Here is a 20287-nt window from a genome sequence, read left to right as displayed (position 1 = left end):
AGAAAGCATTCTTTTTTGCGGATATAATCGTGTGGGCTGATGAAAAGAGTATATCTTTTATTTTCCGTGTTTTTACTATATATATATATATATATTTTAAAAGTCTTGCTACTGTAAATATAAATGGTTCATCAAAAAAAGGAGGAAAAAAAAAAGAAAGATTAGTCTATAATCAAAACCTTATTTTCGTGAAGATCCGATCATTAGATCAAAAGTTATTCAGGATGGTCCGTTTTTTTGGTGCACTGTACATCAATCAAAGCATCAAGCAAGTGGATCAGTATATCAAGCAAACATATAATCAGATTGGTTTCGATAATTTTATTAGTTTCATTTTATCGTTTAATAGTTACTTATTTATTTTTATTTTTATTAAACTGCGGTGAAATTTATAAAACTTTTCAAATGAACTGCATTTGAAAAATGAAAATCGCACTTTGTATCTTTAAAAATATAGTACTATTTTTTCATTTTTAGTTCAAAGGACCATTTTCCATAGAAGTGGGATTCTTTGAGCATTTTCTTTTAACTTCTGATTAATTTTGAAAGAAAATAAACTTAAAATTTGTCATTTAACTTTTATTAAGTCACCCAAGAGGTAGCTAAAAAAAGCTTTTGATTATGTTTTACCTCAACATGTTCGACATCTCTTCCTAGTTCTGATAAAGTGGCAGAACCAGACATTGCTTTTAGTTGAGCTATTAGGTGTTTGACTTCTTTCTCATATAAGAAATATTCTTCTTTTTCTTTCAATACAGCTGTTTTCTTTAATATGTTCCTTCGTAATTCTTCAAAGTGGTCAGTCACTTCGTCCTAGAATTATGAAAATAATTTATAATAAATTTGTATTTGTGGTGTTCATGTTCGATTGCAAGTATGAAATTCATTATTTAAAATGAAAATAAAATAGCTTAATGTATTTTAAATAACATAATCTATCTATTATATTTTTTGATGACTATTCAGATAGAAAATAATTTGCTTGTTTGGTTTCCTGTTACATGATTATTTTCATGCTGCTGATTTTAAATCTACAAACGGATTTTCTCCCCAAACTGCAGCTTTCTTAAATAGCATTTCTGGTCTATTCTTTGTTAAAATGTACAACTTTTAAAACGTTATGCAGAACAGGGAGTCGCGTAAATATAGTGACTAACTTTTAGTGGAGTTAAAGCACATCATTGGGGTTAAATTTGCATAGGAGCCCTTAATGTTATCAGGCGCTTTCCTATTATGAGGTGTTCCATTGTGGGCTTCTGGAACATATCATGATAGAAAAGTGCCTCTAGCCGCGTACGATGACATTTCTGGGCATGAGTTCCTAAGCACTTTCACTTTTGATCATGTGCCCTATATCCCTCAGAAAATTATCGCAAAATTTACGTGATCCCCAGTTATAAATAACGTTTTTAATCTCGCACATTTTGACAAAAAAGTAGACTAAAAATGTCATTTAAAAAAATCTGTGGCCTTAGGAACAAAGCTAGTTTCAGATTTAAGAACCCAATACTCGAATTAGGTAAGATCACGTATTTTTAAAAATGCAACAAAAAATTTATTCCCCAGTGTTATCGTTTGCCTGACTTTAAATTAGTTTAAATATATTTTTAATAGATAAGCATATCTACTTTATTTTCTGAAGATTGATATTACATTTTACAAGACTACAAACTAATTTAAATAGATCTCAAAGTATATATATAAATTTATACTAGAATAGTTTTGAAAATTAATGCATTTTTTTATTGTAATATAAATTTTAAAAGATTTCATAAAGACTGATTTATATTTTAGTGACTAATTGAATGTTTAATTTAACTATCAGTAAAAGGTCTTCAATGCATGATTTTGGTAACTTTTTCGATTATTAATTATGTTTTGCTAATTATGTTACTTATATGACCATTTTTTATGATTAATTATGTTACTGCCAGACTTAAAATTAGCTTAAATAGATTTTTAAAAAATTAATATATCTATTTAATTTTTCGATGATTAATATTATGTATAACAAGATTTCAAGCCAGCTTAAATAGACCTCTATATCTTTTTAAGTATATTGGAATAATTTTGATTTATTAATTCATTTTTTATTGTAATATAAATTTCCTAAGGCTTCATAAAGATTTATTTATATTTTAGTGACAAATTGAATGATTAAAGTAATTGTCTGGAAAAAGGCTTCCAATACGCGATGCGAAATTCTATCATAAGAACTTATCAAAATTTGTATTAACGTAATTTATAAACAGTTCAATAAAAATAATTTTAAAAAAAGGTAATAAGAATATTTTTATGCTGATCGGTATGTTTTTAGTGAACACATTAATACAGTTATAGAAATCTCTATAATTTAAATATTGAAAAAATGTCATGTAGTATAGCGAATCCCAAATGGTTTGCAAAATTAAAAATATAATTTTTAATAATTCAAACCTTTTTTAAAAAAAGTTTAATTTGGGATTTATGTATTTGGTTCTAAATTCATAATAACATGTTAAAAACGGTGCATGAAAAAGAGAAATTATATTACATCTAAAGATGCACTCTTGTTTAAACTCTTTATGAGAGATCTTATATGGAAATCTAAAGCTGATGCCTGAAAAGGAGAAATTATACCATATTTGAAGCTACGTTGATCAAGAGTCTTTGAATTGTTTATGAGAGATATTATATGGAAGTCTAAAATTGGTGCCTGAAAAGGAGAAATTGTACGATATTTGAAGCTACGTTGATCAAGGATCTTTGAATTCTTTATGAGAGATCTTATATGAAAATCTGAAATTGGTGCATGAAAAGAAGACATTATACCATATTTGAAGCTGCGTTGATCAAGGATCTTTGAATTCTTTATGAGAGATCTCATAAGGAAGTCTAAGGCTGATGCCTGAAGAGGAGAAATTATACCATATTTGAAGCTACGTTGATTAATAATCTTTAAATTCTTTATGAGAGGTCTTATATGGAAATCTAAAATTGGTGCATGAAAAGAAGAAATTATACCATATTTGAAGCTACGTTGATCAAGGATCTTTGAATTCTTTATGAGAGATCTCATATGGAAATCTGATATTGGGGCCTGAAAAGGAGAAATTATACCATATTTGAAGCTACGTTGATCAAGGATCTTCGAACTCTTTATGAGAGATCATATATGGAATAATGCTCAAAATGGCAAATACTAGACTGCACACATTTGTTGACGTCTATTTTTTCAATGAAAAAACTGGGTGACAGGTTTTATTAAATTTGATTAAATATTTGGTGCATTTTTAATGATTTTTGTTAGTTTACTATAATCTAGTTATGTCCTCTCTTCAATCAAACTTAAACATTCCGAAGAAATAAGATTTGTTTAATCAGTAAAGATGCAAATTTATGCATTTTTATTGGTACTATCTTTTACTATTCTGCATGCTTTGTGGGATACGCAGAATTCTACCCATTAACGAAACAGAAAATAAACCCATAAGTAAGACAACTTTAAATGATAATCAATTTTAAATTCTAAACAACCTGCTTTTTCTGGATGTTCTCGCAATCAAAATGGTTTCTTGCAATTAAGCTGGCGCTGATATCTTCTAAATTTTGTATGGTACTTCGAAATGCAGCAGATGCTGCATCAACTGCATTCAGCTTTTTCTGTATAGCCTGAAAAAAATCATTAATTAAAGAGTAATTAAAAAGACATTTGTATACTTAATCTATTTCATACTAATAATATCAACTCCTTTAAAAATTATTTGATTAAAATAATTTTGTTTTACCTGCACAGAGTATACGTCTGGCTCAATGTTATAACCAATAACTTGAGATAATTTTTCCTTAACCCATATTTCCGCTTGATTTGCTTCAAAGAAGTACTAGATAAGAAAAATAAAATTATCTTATAATCGGTTAAATACATTAGACATTACTACATTTATGATATAATTAAATACCTTATACTTGGATTAGAACCATTTTGAATTAAAATTGCTATTTCGTATAGTGAATTCTAAAAACTATATTATAATCGGTAAAATAATTTAGTCTTTACCACATTTATGATCTAATTAAATTTATCATACTTGATTAGAACCATCGTAATTTTAAAAAATTTTACATCGAGAATTCTACACTCATATCATCGATTTGCAAATAAGAACTCTTTAGAATCCATTAATTGAATTAAATTTCTAATTAGTTTTATTGCCAGGTAAGGATTTTAAAACATAATTCTGACCAAATTTAGATAATTAAAGGAAAGAAAATTTTATTACTAGCATATATATTGCTCAAACTAGGGTCTGAAATTGTGAGGTCTCGTATAATGTTTTATTATTTGAAATAAAATTCTCCGAAATATTTTGTTAATTAAATCGTAATTCAGACCTTTTGAAACAATATTATTATTACATTGAATAAAGAAAGTTAAATAAAAATTATAAAGTAACTTATCTTTTTTAATATCTTTAAAACTTTGTTATCTTTAAAATGAATATTACTTTTTCTCAAAATTTCAGTTATTTCTTTATTATGTCACATTTCCCTTGTTATGTTATATTTTCTTTATTATGTCAGGCATTCCTTATTATGTTATGCGTAATTATGCGTATTTTTGTTTCAACACGTACATTTTATATATTGAAAGTAATTTTATAGCTCATGAGATGATTATAATTTTAATAACAGTATAGGTAAAGAAAATTAAACAATTTGATTTACAACCATTTTAATATAACGTTGCTTTATTTAATTTTAATATTTTATGTATTTCATTTTTAAAACAGCGTTGAACCAACTACCCATTTATGGGTTTATAGCTATCATTATTCATTTTCATACTTTTATTTATTTTATAACCCACGTTGAACGGCTAACTCTTGGTAGCCTTGGAATTTTGAAACTCCCCCAGAGGACAAGGAACTCTCTGGATCAAGCATTGGGGTCTAGCCTTCGAGGAGGACTTTTTTATGAAATAACTTTTTGATGAGGAAAAACACGAAAATCTCCCACGGTTAGTCCGATGGCAAAAGAATTCTACCCCATGATCCGTCTACCACTCAGGAGATTCTTATGTCAGCACTGTGGTTGGGGCGTGCCAGAAGCAGAATTCGTATCGTCTAGTCAACGCTGCGATTCGAACCTGTTTCACCTCATTGGTAGGCGATCGATCTATCTCCACAGTCACCGCGACTTTTAACACGCATGTGCGTCATACGGTGAGGACAACTTCAATAAACTTTTCACGGTTAGCCCGATGGCAGAAGGATTTTAACCCATGGCTCATTTTCCACTGAGGATATTTTACGTCAGCACTGTGGTCGGTGCGAGCCGGGAGCTGAATTCGTATCGATCGGGAGCGGCTGAGATTTGAACCCGGGCCTGGGTTGTCTCACCGAAAGGCGAGCGCTCTATCTCCTTATCCATAATGGCTCCATCTGTATCGTTGTGATAAATTTAATGTAACATATAGAAATAAAATTAAGCTTTATTAAGGAATGAAATTTGTGTTATATAAATTCGAGAAACTTAACTCTAGCCCTTGATTTTGTAAGAATAATATATAATTTTATCAAATTTTTTTTAATAGCCATAAAGTAAATTAATCAACCTTTTGTGCTTCAAGGGCATCGGCCAATCTTAGTCTTCGTAAACTAGCTGCATCTTTCAGAACTTGGAAGCGTTGTTCTAATTGGTTCACCTTTTCTTCAGCTGCCTCACCCTTAGCTCTTCGACCACGTTCTACAACTGATGATATGAGAGGCTCTCGAGATATTATCTCTGTCTCCAAGGCCTTAAAACAACAACAAGAAAAAGATAATGATTAGTTACAGTAATTTTTATTCCATATTAAATGAATGAGATTATATCAGCTTCGAATCAGACCTGTAAATTTTTCTGAAAAGCTTGAATGGTCATGATATCATCGTAGTATTCGTCCGATTCGCATAACTTTATGTTTTCTTCAATCCAAGAAAGTTCGTCATTAATATCTTTCTCCAGCTCAGACAGCCAAAGAGCACCTTCTAAATCTATACTTTTCTCATGTAGACCATTCTCCACAGAACGATATCTAAAAAATAAAATTGTTAGTAGATAAAAAAACTTAAAAACTTTTTATCTTCCTGTAAAGGCATTGTCAAAATATACCAACATGAGAAATTTAATAGCATACAATTATAAACTGTAAAACTTATTGTTGATGTCATATAAACATAGAATGCTTAATTAATCTGTAACCTAATCAAATTGGGTTGTTCGTAAAGTGATTTCGTTTATTATTAACGGAGGACTTAATTGTATTTTTTCGCAGCCACATATAGCTACACAAACATTTTATGCAACTATATGTGGCGCGACGAAAAAAGTGCATTTGTTTATTTCGCCACTAGAAATCCATAAAAATCACTCAAGCACTTCATATTTAAATAAAACAAAGTACCAAAAGATAATATCCATATAATGTCGAAACGATAAAATTAGTTTTCATAAATTAAAATATAAATAACAAAAGAAAACGATAAAATTATAATCCAACTAGTAATTAAACTTTTTAGCGCAACGGGGAGCTACATGCGTTAGTTTAAGAAACGTTCCTTTATTGCGTGATACAGAGTTAGGGGGAATACTTCTTAAATAAGGGAATACTTTCAGATATATTTTATATTCTCTAAACATTGAAACACATTTTTAATTCTCAAACGAACACCAAGAAATTTGAACTGGTAGACAAGTTTAAGGCTTAATATATTCGTAACTACAAATAAGTAAAATTTTAAAAATCAAATTTAGATTGAAAACCTATAAAAGTTAGTGTGAGACTTTAATGTTTGCTTAAAAAGAAAGAAATCTTGCAGTTTTATGAAAGGAAATGCTACCAAATTTTAAAAGTATTATAAAATGTTGTTTTTGGTTTACTATTACAATAAAAATAGAAAATAATATTTCCGAAAAAAAAAACAAAGCTGAAAATGGAATTAAACACTATATCGAGCTGTCAAATACTATTTTTTCTAATTACTACCAAAACATTTTACCTCTGAATAGCTTCCTTTAGTTCAAATGCAATGTTATCTTTAGAAAAGTGATTTGCTTGCTGAAATTCCTCTGAAACTTCTCCTAAATATCGAAGAGTATCGGAATTCTCTTCGGCTTCTCTTTGTAGTTCCTAAAAATGAAAAAAAGGAGCATTGAAGCAATAGTTCACAAAATTACTCTATGGAACCTAGGAGTTCCTTTGAAGAATCACAGGGGTTCCGTAAGTAGGGATTATTTTTTAACCAATAAGACCTGTAATTATATTTACATTGAATAAACATTCCATTATTTATTTTATTTTTCATTTTTATGAAATTATTCCAAAAACAAATCAGTGAAAAAAATATTATTTATAAACTTCTTTTTCAAATGCCAAAACATTGAAAAAAAATACGAAAAAGATATGCATTTTAGACAAGATGCCGCTCAAGACTTTTGAATTCATCTGCTTGTAATGTCTAAGTTTTATACTATTATTGATTAAATGGTGAAAAAACTCATTTCATTATTCACAATAATTATTTACAAAACGTTTGGAAGCATTCCTCTGATTAATTTGTTTGCAACTACTAAAGAACTTAATCTATTAAATCGGAATTTCGCCAAAAGAAGGTACACTATCTGGCCATTAATGACCGGACACCTCTCATTTCGGATACATGAGGTGCTAGTATCAAGTCAGTAGGGCGTAGGGCCGCCACGCGCCCGAATCACAGCTTTAACCCTTCTAGGAAGGCTATCCACTAGGTGTTGGTACACGGCGGCAGGTATTGCCCGCCATTCCTCCTGTAACATGGCGAAGAGTTGAGTGGTGGTTTTGGGGCGTTGTGGTCTGGCCCTCAACCGGCGCTCCAACTCATCCCAGAGATGCTCAATTGGATTGATGTCGGGACTTTGGGATGGCCAGTCAAGCTCTTGCACCCCCATTTCATCAAACCAGTCCGTGATGGCATGTGCTTTATGAATGGCAGCGTTATCGTGTTGAAACACAAACGGGCCATTACCGAACTGTTGCCACAGGGTGGGAAGCGCCGAATTGTCCAGGATGTCTCTATACCCTTCTGCGTTCAGGGTTCCACGCACTAACACCAAGGGTCCAAGGCCAAACCATGAGAAACAGGACCACACCATAATTCCTCCACCGCCGAACTTCACAGTGGGGACAATGCACTCCGGTAGGTACCGTTCTCCGGGCATTCGCCAGGTCCACACCCGTCCATCAGAGTGCCACAACATGTAGCGTGACTCATCACTCCACATAACGCTTTTCCATTGCTCTACTGTCCACTGGCGACGTGCTCTGCAACACTGAAATCGGTGGCGGGCGTTTGATGGAGAGATGTTTGGCTTATGTGCTGCTGCTCGTCCATGGAATCCTTGTGCAATCAGCTCCCGATGAATGGTACGTGTATTGGCAACACTGCCAGATGCAGCCCGGATGCTGGTAGCGACAGTGTCCAACGACATTTGTCGGTTTGCCTTCACTGCACGTCGAAGAGATCGTCGATCCCTGTAAGACATTATTTTGGGGTTGCCGGGTCGGGACTGCGGTTTTATCACTCCCTCTCGTTCCCATTTCAACACGACGTCACCAACTATTGACCGATGTATCTGAAACTTGTCGGAGATGGCATGTATGGAATTACCAAATCGGTGGGAGCCTATGATCATGCCCTTTTCCGCCTCATTCAGCTCTCACCGTCCACTCATTTTCACTGTTAACGCTCGTATGGCCGTCGCCTGCTTGCGAATGGTCTTCCCCCCACCACAGGTTGCGTATTTATTCCACCAGGACGAGTCCACCTGCCTTTCAAGGGGTGTCCGGTCATTAATGGCTAGATAGTGTAGATCGGTTATGGCTTCTTTGCTAGAAAATATTAGCAATTGCCAATTAGTTAGTCACATGAATTTCTAAATTTACATAATTATTGTTAATTATTCGATTACACCGTACCTGAATTTGATGTAGCTGTTGTTGAAGTGAATCGTAATTTGCATCATAATCTTCAAACAATATTTGACCTTCAGCTTCTTCCAGCCAATAGTGAACATCTTCTAACTTTCTTGTGAATTGTAAAGCCTGAAAATATCATTGTTTTAGATGCAAAACCTTTCAAAATTATTGAATTTAAGGTATCCGACTGGATTCGGTACAAAGTTTTTTTAAAAAAACAGCTTTACTTAAAATTTAAATTTTTTTTTGAAAGCAGGGGTCCAAAAATTATATCTCTGAAGTAAACTTTATAAGTTTATAAAATATCTTTAAAAGTTTATAAAATATCTTATAAGGGCAAACTTGAGTATAAAAACAGGAAATTTTTCATGTCAAGCTAACAGTTAATTTTAATTGTAATATAACTAATTGTAATGCATGGGTATCAAAATATTTTTTATCAATCAATAATATAATTATCTGAGTTTTATATTAAAGTCTTAAAAAATTTTCAAATGCGTAATGAAATAGAACTAAATATATTACTAAATATTGATTTTTTAAAGAAATATTCTAAATATTGTTACTTAAAGCATGATAAAAGTAAAAAATTCACACTTAGATTTTAACAAAACATTATTAATATTATACAAAATCTATTCTATTCAAAGGATTCTATAATAAGGTTTATTTGTAATGTGTGTTAGGGTTAAAAGTTTTTTCCAAAATCAGCGTTTCTCTGTAAATGTATTTAAAGTATGTAATCACCGAAAATAATAAACAATTTATTTTAAATTAATTAAATAATTCAAATCCTAACACTCATCGTCAATTTGAAGAGATTTAGTATGCTAGTAAGTAAAAGTTTAAATATAGACTATGTAAAAAAAATTCAAAATTTTCGTCAAAATTGCCCATTTTTAACCCTGTAGAATGCCTTTTTTTTTTTTTGTCGTATGCCTGTTTAGGCAGTGGGCGTGCGATTGTTCCTGTTCTTCAGTGGCGCCATCTATGGCCAGAAATTCGACTTCTGCCCCGCCATTCACACAACCACAACCCTCTTATAGGGCGGGTCACATTCACACACAAAGGAGAAAGGACATAGAACACACAGAGAGAGAGAAAGAAACATCCATGCCTTGCCCGGGATTCGAAACCAGGACCTTTCTGATGCAAAGACAGTTTACTGCCCCCTACACAGGCCGGTCGGCAGTAGAATACCTTAAAATATGAATTTAGAATCTTACATCTGACGCTTCCATAAGTTTTTCTTTTCTTAAATTAGATGCATTCAACAACTGTTCCCATTGGTTTTCAACATTTTCTGCATGTTGTTTAATCTCGGTCGAGGCAAAGTGGTTTTCTTGAATTAGTTTTTCAGCTTGTTTGGTGAAATCAACAACACGGCTATGATTGGCCATTATTTCAGCTTCAAAAGCCATATGTTTTTGGGTTTTACTTAAAAGGTTAGTTAAGTCTCTATAAGAATCATCTGAAGCAACGCGGATTTTTTCATCCATCCAATGCGTAATCTGAAAAAAGAAAATATGAAACAATTAAACATGTCTTTTTTTCGAAAAGTAATTTATTTTGAGATTCATTCAATGAAACAATTTAGCCAACAATTATTATAGGGTGTCCATCGAAGAACTGATTTATTTAAAAATTAAAAATCTCGGAAACAAAAAGTGATAGATACATATATAAATAATGCTGAAACTGACCTTTTTCTGTTTACCTTTTCTAAAAAACTACTTATGCTATCGCTTTGAAATTTTTTGGAGATATTTGAGATTACGTCAGTTGTATGCTGTGATCATGTTTAAGCGTTTGCAGGAATATTTTCTGAGTTATGAAAGATTTTTGATGATACTTTTTTAAAAGTTAAAAGTTCATAGTTCATAATTTTTTTAAATTTTTTTTGTTGCCAAATATATGTATTAACAGTTATCATAATGTAAACATGCTTATGTAAATATTCTGCCAAAAAAAACTGAAGCAATATCTTATTTATATGCTTAAGAAAGGTATATTGAAAAAAGTCGATTTTAGCAATTTTGAAAAATGCCTGCAGACTTCTCTTAAAATTACAGTTTTTTTAAAAAATATTTTGTGTCGATCTTTTTTTGTATTATTCAATTTTAATTAGCTAAATTTGTCACTAATGGTACCTGTCTCATTTGTCACTAATGTTACTTGCCTCATTTGTAGACTAATGGTACCTGCCTCATTTTGTGGTTGAAGCTTTTTTTTTTCATAAATAAATAAATTTCATTAAATATAGAAATAACATTTAAAAAAAATACTCTTAATTTATATTTCCTATTCATATATTTTATTTGGTTATGAAGCATTTTCTTCAAAAAAAATTTTTTTTTGTTGAAATGTTTAAACAAATTTTAAAAAAAAAATTGACATTGGGAAGAAGTTGTTTCGATTAAAATTATTGAAGGAGATTAGAGAGAAGTATAGGAGGAGCAAATTGATTAGAAAAAATTGATTTTGAACTAAATACTAATGAAACTGGCTATTTCAGAAGTTTACTAAAGCCTTAACTGATCCCAGACTTCAAGCTTTGTAAAACAAAATGCCCCAAGTCATCCATGTTGATGAGACATACTTTTCTAATATTTTTTTTCTTATCAATTTGATGAAAATTACTTATAAGTTTGTTTTTTTCGTACTTATTTAAATTGTTCGATAAATAATTAAATATATAAGGTTTGGTTTTGAAATTTATTATTATCCAGTAACATACCTCATACATATCCAGAAGAAATTTCTGCAGAGTCTTAGCGTCTTCAAGGATTTTCTTACGACGCTTGCAATTTTCTTGCAAAGTGTCTCTTCTCCGACATATCTCATCACATTGCGCTTCAATTTGTTCATAATTATGATGATCTCTTAAATCTCTAGCCATCAATTCTATTTCTCGTATTTTTTCGAAATTAGCTGTACACGTTTCCTCAAAATTTTCATGCTTACGTATAAGAGCTTCAACACTGGACATGGAGTCCTAATCATTGAAAAACAATAAGGGCATTAATGTAGTTGTATTCAATTTTCTTTTTCAAATTAAGTACATTTTAAAAGTGTGATAAAAGGTAAATGACATACTCCAATATCTTGATTTGCTAAGAAAGCTTCTTTCACAGACAACCAGTTTTCGATTTGTTTGGTTTTTTCTAAGAAAAGCTGAAAGAAGTTACAATAATAAATAAAAAAAAGGATTAAAAAAATTTATACGAAGGATGTAAATTTATAAAATGGGTTAAAAAAGTGTATTTATTTAGAGTGTATACTGGTTGTTCCACAACTACCAAATTTAAACACACTAAAAAAAAAGATAAAAAACTACCAGAATATAGTAAAAGTTACGTTGTTTCAGGATCTAGGTGAACATCGAGAAGCTCGGTAATTTTTACCGAAACACTTGGTAATAATTATTGTAAAATTCAGAATAAAATATTGTTGACCATTTAAAAAAAAATGTGAGAATTTAAATAAAAACCATACAAATATAAAAGATACGCATGTTAGCACAAACAGTATTTCTTCAGGTTTGGGCTACATATATATATATATTTTTTGTATATATTTAGGTTATTTTAACTGTAACTTTCTCTTCGTTGATTATATATATGTACACGTGTATTTTTCAGTGTACTTTTAACTTATTTTCGTTTAAATTGTGCTTCTCTGAATATACAATTTTATTTTGAGGTATTGTATTATATTCTTATTTTGTTTTCCATTATGGGTCCTAAGGTCACAGCCAGTGTTTGTATTAACCACTGACTGCAGAAAGGCTTCAGGATATTAGCAGGACAGTTAATAATTTTTACGGTAATAATTACCGTAAAATCACTGAATCACTCAAATTAAACAAGCATTAATGTAAAAATTAGGGTACAATATTATATGCTAAAAAAGGATTCGACGATAAAATTGATTTTATGGATGATGCACACAAAGGGCCGATACTTTATACCGTAACTTGATCAGGAATTTCTTACAGTGTAGGCATATTTACATTTATTTATGACGGTTTAGTCAGAAAACCATAAATCATTACATGATTATGCTGCTTAAAAATGATTATAAACCAACTTCTTTCAAAGTTTGTGGAAGAAAAATGTTTTACCTCAATATTTTATACACGTCATTGTTTGATATTTAATAGCTAACAAAGAAAGGGAAAAATAAATTTCTGTCTAAAAAGAAATAGATTTTAAAATATTAATTTCTGGTCAATATTTTATTTGTTTCACAAGCAAAACTCACCTAATGCGCAAACTAATCAATTTTTTAGGTTTTCTGAGCAGCTTACTTGCGCATCAAGGTGCGAAGACTTTCTCATTCATCGCCGTTAATGCAATGTAAATTATTTTAACAATCAGTAACTCAACTTAGAAAAAAAATTACCGAATGCGGTCCGAGGACCTCACGAATAATTTCAACTCAGCTCGACTTTTACATCTCGGAGTTGTTGATTTAACATAAAATAAAGAATATTTGGGCATTATTTCAGATTTAGCTTCCAGTAAGATATTAGACAAGTGCAGGAAATATTAATATCATTTAAATTCTATTACCTGCTGATCTCTGCATTGCATGAGATCTGTATACCGATTATGCCAAACATTATCTAAATTGTAGCTGGTCTCTTGCAGTGATTGCATGCATTTCTCTATATCGGCATGGGCTAATCCAGGTTGACGCAAATATTGTTGACCTTTTTCTTGAAGATCGTTTATTTCTTGTTGACGTACAGTTATTTGCGCCTGAAAAAATACACAAATTAATAATTTAGTTATTAAAAGCAAATAATAAGTGCTTTCACTAACTTATTGCAACTCGATAAAAAGTGAAAAGCAAATATGACTTGATATATTCAAAAATGAAAATAATAGTAAAAACGGGTATTAGAAGATATAAAAATTAATAAAAAAAAGAAAGGAAATCTATTCAATGTAGCTGAAAACCATATTGTGCCAATAATAGTTTTTATACAATATCCAATAATAATTTTTGCCAATTTAATTTTTTATCTATTTAAAAAAGTAAATAGATAATGATGATTGAATATGTAGTAAAAATATTTCGTTACAGTTAATGAAGTAATAAATGCGTTTTAAGATATTTATAAAACAATTAAAAATTTTATTCACAAATAAAAATGAACTCACATGGCATAATATTGAAAATGTTTTCAATGCATAATATTAAAATTAAATTAAATTAAATTAAATTAAATTAAATTAAATTAAATTAAATTAAACACAATAAAATCAAATAAAATGCAACATAATAAAAAATGAAGTAAAAAAACAATAAAATACTTGCCTTTATATCGGAATGAATATTTAGCAGTTCTTGAGCATCACTACTGTTTGATGGAAGTTCCCCAAATTCAATTTCAGCAACAATTTCATTTATAATTCTAAGCTACAAAATTTATTAAGATATATTTGAAGAAAATTCAAAGTAGTATAAAAATACACTTGTATTACGAGTTAAAATATACGAAATGCTTTAGCTTGTGAAATAACAGGAATGATTTAAAATGATTTTAAAACTCAGAATAGTGCAAAACAAACTGAAATTTCCTCTGTACCTTCTGTTCAAAACCTATCAGCTAGAATAACAGCCAAATTCTTGAGTACGTAGTTCAATTTTCTGAATTAAAAAAAAGCTTGTATTTTAGTAGATAAAGTTTAAAATGGAACTACATTTGTGGAATTATATGATGTTGAAAGTTTTTTTTTTTAATTTCATGCACATCTTATGTAACGATAGTGAGTACTAATTTTTAAAAAAAATTGATTTTTCTAACTGTGACTTTAACTTTTCCAGATCAAGCAATACGGAGGAAACTGCTTTGAGGAAAAACTTATGGCCCGTATTATCAGAATGTAATAAAATTTACACCTCCAAAAAAAAAAACTTTCACAAAATTTTTTGGCTAGTTTTTACCTAAATGCTTTGATAATGATTTTGGTACAACTAACGATAAAATATGATTTCAGAATAGGGCGAATGTTGACAATCACATAATCGCTTTGGTGAATGTCCGAAATATTTATTACATTCGACTTGATATGAATTTATTCGTAAATATAATTACATTTATTCGATATTTTAATTAAACATTCAAACATCAGTGTTTGGAGTATCGGGCCATACATTTACATTTGACCGACATACATTTGCTCGGTATACCCTACACTGATGTTTTTTCAAGGTTAAGTGCCACTGTCCGGTATACCCTAGACTGATGTTTTTTTAAGGTGAAGTGCCACTGCCCGATATGTTTACACTGATGTTTTTTTAAGGTTAAGTGCCACTTCCCGGTATACATTTGTCCGGTATACCCTACACTGATGTTTTTTAAGGTTAAGTGCCACTGCCGGTATACATTTGCCCGGTATACCCTACACTGATGTTTTTTTAAGGTCAATTGCCATTGCCCGGTATATATTTGCCCGATACTCCACACACTGATGTTTCTTCTAATCTATCGTCAGTAAGTATTAAAATATAGAATAAATATAAATATATCAAATAAATATCATAATATCAACGAATAAATTAATATAAAATTGGATATAACAAATATTTCGGACATTCACCAAAGCGACTATGTGATTGTTGACATTCACCGGTGAGAGTCGACATTCTCCAGATTTCGGTCATTCACCGTAACATATATGGGTGATTCACACGAAGCGTGACAATTCGGACCAAAAAATTTCTTCAAATTTAAAGTCTTCAAAATAATCTAAAATTTTTTTGTATACTTCTTTAGCTACACTTATTAATATCTTATAGACAGCAGTGTAGTTTATTGACATTTGCTCGAGAAAAAAAATAAAATAGAAATTCACCAAATCTTGAATGCCAGGAAAATGACATATTACCTTAAAAGTTTAAAAAACAGTCATTTTAAGTTAATAGTAAGCAACTCAACTTAAGCCTTTATGTTAGATGGACCATAAACTGCTTAAACTAATTCTTTTTATCCACTGTAGAAAGAAACAAAAAATTTTTTGTTGCTGCTATGTACAGAATAAAATTGTGTATAATAATCATTCATTAGATAAATAAATAACTTTGATTACATCCAAACATATTACAATCACACATAAACTTGGTATTAGGTTAATATTTGCTTTCCCTCTTTACAGTATTAGGAGTTAAAAAGAATTTCTGGTAACACTTCAATGTCCTGGCATTCATAAGCCAGGATAATGACAAATTCGCCATTTTATGGCATATAACTTTACTTTAATTTAATATTTTGGCCGAAGACGCTTATATTCTGCAGAAAACAACAGTATTTCTTAAAATAACTCAGATAAATCTATGTAGTTTTTGTTATTAATGATTTCAAGAAGTCAGGAAAATGACAGCATGAAAACCTACTCACCTTGAAAAATTTTTTGAAATAGATTTTGAGCCAGAAAATTGTTCTTTATTCAAGCAACAAGACATGTTCAGATAGGAGGGTATCTAATCAATCTATTAACATAAGATATTGATTCCTGGCGCTATCTGTTTCGGTTATAAATCACTAAATAAAAGTAGCCAGGAAAATGACAGATTTTCATGGGACAAACAAATTATTGACAGAAAAAATTATTTTAAACGAAGTTTTAGTAAACAATACCCTCTGTGTATATTCTAGAAATGCTTACATAGGATAAGATAAAAAAAATTAAACTTTGAAAAATGTATGGGAAGTTTTGAAGCTAGTTATTATTGAAAATATTGTTAGGGACATACATGCCTGGAAAATGAAATTTTGATATTCAATTAAATTTTTTAAGTATACAAAACAGTCAATGCTATTGCAAAGTCATTTTAAAAGGCTAACAGTAATGCTATTTATTAATTTTTTTTAAAAAAAGTTCTTTTAGTATTATAGTATTAGATCTTGGAGCAAGGGACAGTGAATATCATGTTTCGTGAGAATCACCCATATATATATAGCAAGCGAGATCCAGTGTTAGAATCTAGCTTCAAAAGTAGTAGCAAGAAATAACTCTCTTCTTTTAGATATACTCACGTAATCATTCACATCTTTTACATATTTCAGACTGGTGTGAGCCAATTCTATATAATGTTTTCTGTAAATTAAAAATATCAAGATTATTTCTCTTTAACATTGGTAGAAAAGTTAAGATAATATGTATAATAAGTTGTAATATGATATATATAATAAGGTAAAATAATAATGAGTATAATAGTAATGTGCAGTTGTTGCAAATTTTTAGTTTTGGCACTTAAAATGTTATGTGGCAATTCTTTGAAATTTTGGAGTCGTTTTCTATGTACGGAAAAAAACGTGCCTGCAATAATTTTTCATAACCAAACACAAAGGTGTTTTTTTTAATTGAAGTTGGGAAAAACATTTCAGTTATCGAAACAAAATATATTTTCTGATATACATATATTTTATTTCATAATTTTATATTTTATAATCGTCATTGAACAGCCGATCCAATTTTGGGTTTATGATTACTAATGTAGTCTTGCAATTTTGAACCCAATCCAGAAGAAAGCAGAACTTCTGCATCAAGTATTTTTTTATTATCAAGCATATCCTGTATCAAGTATAATTTTCTTTCGTGGAGAACTTTTTTGATGGAATTAACGAGCCTTTGCGTTATATGGAAAGGAAAACCACGAAAACCTCCCAAAGTTAGCTTGACGGCAAGGTCCGTCTACCTCTAGGGATATTTTACGTCAGCATTGTGGTTGGTGCTAGCCGAAGCGGAATTTGTATCTTTTAATTTTTTTGAATGTATTAATTTCTTTAATGTTTTAAGATAATAAGTTGTTTATCTCTAATCTACGCCTTATAAAGTAAGTATTGATCAGCAATCTGAAATAGAAATGCAAACCCTATCCTGCCTACTTTTTCTGGTATGCAAGAGGGTTCTAATTTTAAATGGAGCTCTACTTCGGGTGGCAATATAAGTTTCCTTCATTTCCTTGCATTGTTAAAACTTCCGGATCAAATTACGATAAAAGTACGGCCCTTTTTATGTTAAAATCCATTTTTACCAGAACACGTTAAGGAGCAAAAAATCCGATATGCCATAATTATTGCAGCAATAATTACTGTAAAATCATTGACTCACTCTAATAGATTAAATATAACTGTGAAAACTACTGGTATAATATTCTATGGTAAAAATGGTCTTCACGGTATGAATTACGAAAATGAAATGAAATTAATCATTTTTTCATCAACCAATATAGTTTATCTCTAATCAAAATTTTAATCACTGTAACCAAAAATAATATTTAAAAATGATATTTACAATTATTATGTTTTAAATAGTTACGGTGAGGAAATAAAACGGTGAAAAGTATTTAATTTATTCTCTTGCTATAAACCTCTAACACAAACAAAAAAATCATCACATTTTTTAAGCAATACACCGCAATTTTTTTAAAAATAAAACAAGCAGTGTGACAATAAAAGTGTGACAATAATTAAATTATTTTCCCTTTTTTCAGTCCTTTTGAAAAACGAGGATTAAAAAAAAATCTGTAATTATCTTATTCTTTCTTGTTCTTTGAAATGATTGTACTTCAAATCAAAATGATTCCTCGAGTATTAAATTAACTAGTTTTTAAATATTAAATCTAGTTATATTGATAAATAACACTGTTGATGCACTGTTGATAACACTGATAAATAATAAGTTTCATACTTCTCTTTCAATTCTTTTTGTAAGATGTCCCATTCCTTCTGAGCTTGACTCATTTTATCATTTATTTTATAAGATGATAATTCGTGCAATTCACTTAAAATTCTTGCATCTTGCTCTTGTTTCTGCAAAAAAAAGAACATCACTAATAAGATTAACTAACAGTTTTACTCTTGGTATGCCTTATTATTGTTATTATACACTGTAAAAAATACCGTAAAATTTACGGTTTTAAAATTGCGTCTGGATTTTTTGTTTAACCCGTAAATTTTGCATAGGTAAATCGATAGCCTCAACGGCTTTTTGTCATACAAAAAAAAAATTTTTACCGTAAAAACTACATAAGAATTCCGTAATCAAACTGGATTTTTTGTGAAACAAAATGAGTTTTTTTCAACAATAGCAAAAATGTCCCACCAGGCATTTACCGTATGGAAACAAGTTTTCTTTGTGAAAGTTACGACGTAAATCTGTCTTTGCTATAGATATGAATATTTTATATCGGCCAGTCATCTCTAGGATTCGAACCTGGGTCATTCCATTGCGAGGCGCGTGATAGGAAGAATTTCGGCTCATTATTGTATCAATTTGACAAAAGTCAAGTAGCAGTTTTATTTACATGATGTTTGAAATCACAAAGCAATTGCTAAAAAATAAAAGTAAGTATGGAAAATAATCGTAAAATAATTGGAGAAAATGTCAAGTTATATTACGGAACGCAGCACTGCATGGCAAAAACTAAAATTTCAACTGACGATTTTAATCCGTTTGTGATTAGGATTAAAAACGAAAAAAAAAACGGCTTTGAGCAGTTATACAAATTTTTTACAGTGTACTCACATCACGTTATTATTGTTATTATACAATAAATAAGACTATAGTTAAAAAGAAGTGCTCTAATAAGATTAGTTAATAATTTAACGGTTTCTAAGCTTTATTAGTGTTATTATACTGTACACCAAAGAAAGGGACCACCCTGAATAACTTTTAATCTAAAGATCAGATCGTGTCAAAAAGATCGTAAAAAAGTCGTATATTTAAAATTTAAACTATCAGGAACTATTCAACTGGTTTCGATCAAATTTCGTATTTTGCCATGTAAAATCACATACTTTAAAAAAATGTAAAAATGGTATACCTTACAATTTAAAACTTTTTTGACTATTATTATATAATAAAATGAAAAATAATAAATATTTATTATAATTTATTTTTTGCATAGTATTATCTTTAGACAAATGAATTTTAGAATTGTGTGCAAAAAGTTTTCAATTTGCTTTAAAAGTCTTTGAGATATATGGCAAAATACGATAACTCCTGAAATACGGGAAACTCCTGACCTAAGTATGGGGACCATATTTCGCCGATTGCTGCTACCCTCCATATCTTGGAGTTCAGAAATCCAAATTTGATGAAAAATAGGCATGTTTATTCAGAGCATGGACGTTTTTGTGTCCAATTTTGCAACTTAAAATATCGTCTGCTCTAATTAATTAGCATATTTGAGGTTCCATGATCGTACCATGATGATTGAGTCCAAGAACGTAAAAATCAAATCATTAGATTAAAAGATATTCAGGGTGGGTCCGTTTTTTTATGCTCTTTACAC

At 30.1% G+C, this 20287-nt stretch overlaps 1 protein-coding gene across 1 annotated transcript in view; it reads right to left on the bottom strand.

Annotated features, from left to right (window-relative positions):
• The window catches only part of LOC107454829 (spectrin beta chain), a 179768-nt gene that overhangs the window by 40019 nt on the left and 119462 nt on the right, over positions 1-20287 (bottom strand). The window contains exons 53-66 of the mRNA XM_043050346.2: positions 18682-18803; positions 17025-17085; positions 14303-14404; positions 13552-13740; positions 12074-12151; positions 11715-11972; positions 10204-10488; positions 8978-9103; positions 7023-7153; positions 5872-6058; positions 5597-5779; positions 3768-3863; positions 3517-3651; positions 631-813 (exon numbers count right to left, since the gene is read on the bottom strand). Coding sequence (XP_042906280.1) covers positions 631-813; positions 3517-3651; positions 3768-3863; positions 5597-5779; positions 5872-6058; positions 7023-7153; positions 8978-9103; positions 10204-10488; positions 11715-11972; positions 12074-12151; positions 13552-13740; positions 14303-14404; positions 17025-17085; positions 18682-18803 — 2136 coding nt within the window. The remainder of the gene's footprint in view (positions 1-630; positions 814-3516; positions 3652-3767; positions 3864-5596; positions 5780-5871; positions 6059-7022; positions 7154-8977; positions 9104-10203; positions 10489-11714; positions 11973-12073; positions 12152-13551; positions 13741-14302; positions 14405-17024; positions 17086-18681; positions 18804-20287) is intronic.

The sequence above is a fragment of the Parasteatoda tepidariorum genome, chromosome X2, assembly GCF_043381705.1.
Source record: "Parasteatoda tepidariorum isolate YZ-2023 chromosome X2, CAS_Ptep_4.0, whole genome shotgun sequence".
In the NCBI taxonomy this organism is placed as follows: domain Eukaryota; kingdom Metazoa; phylum Arthropoda; class Arachnida; order Araneae; family Theridiidae; genus Parasteatoda; species Parasteatoda tepidariorum.
Note: the sequence above shows the minus strand (reverse complement) of the source record. Positions and strands in the feature narration are given on the sequence as shown.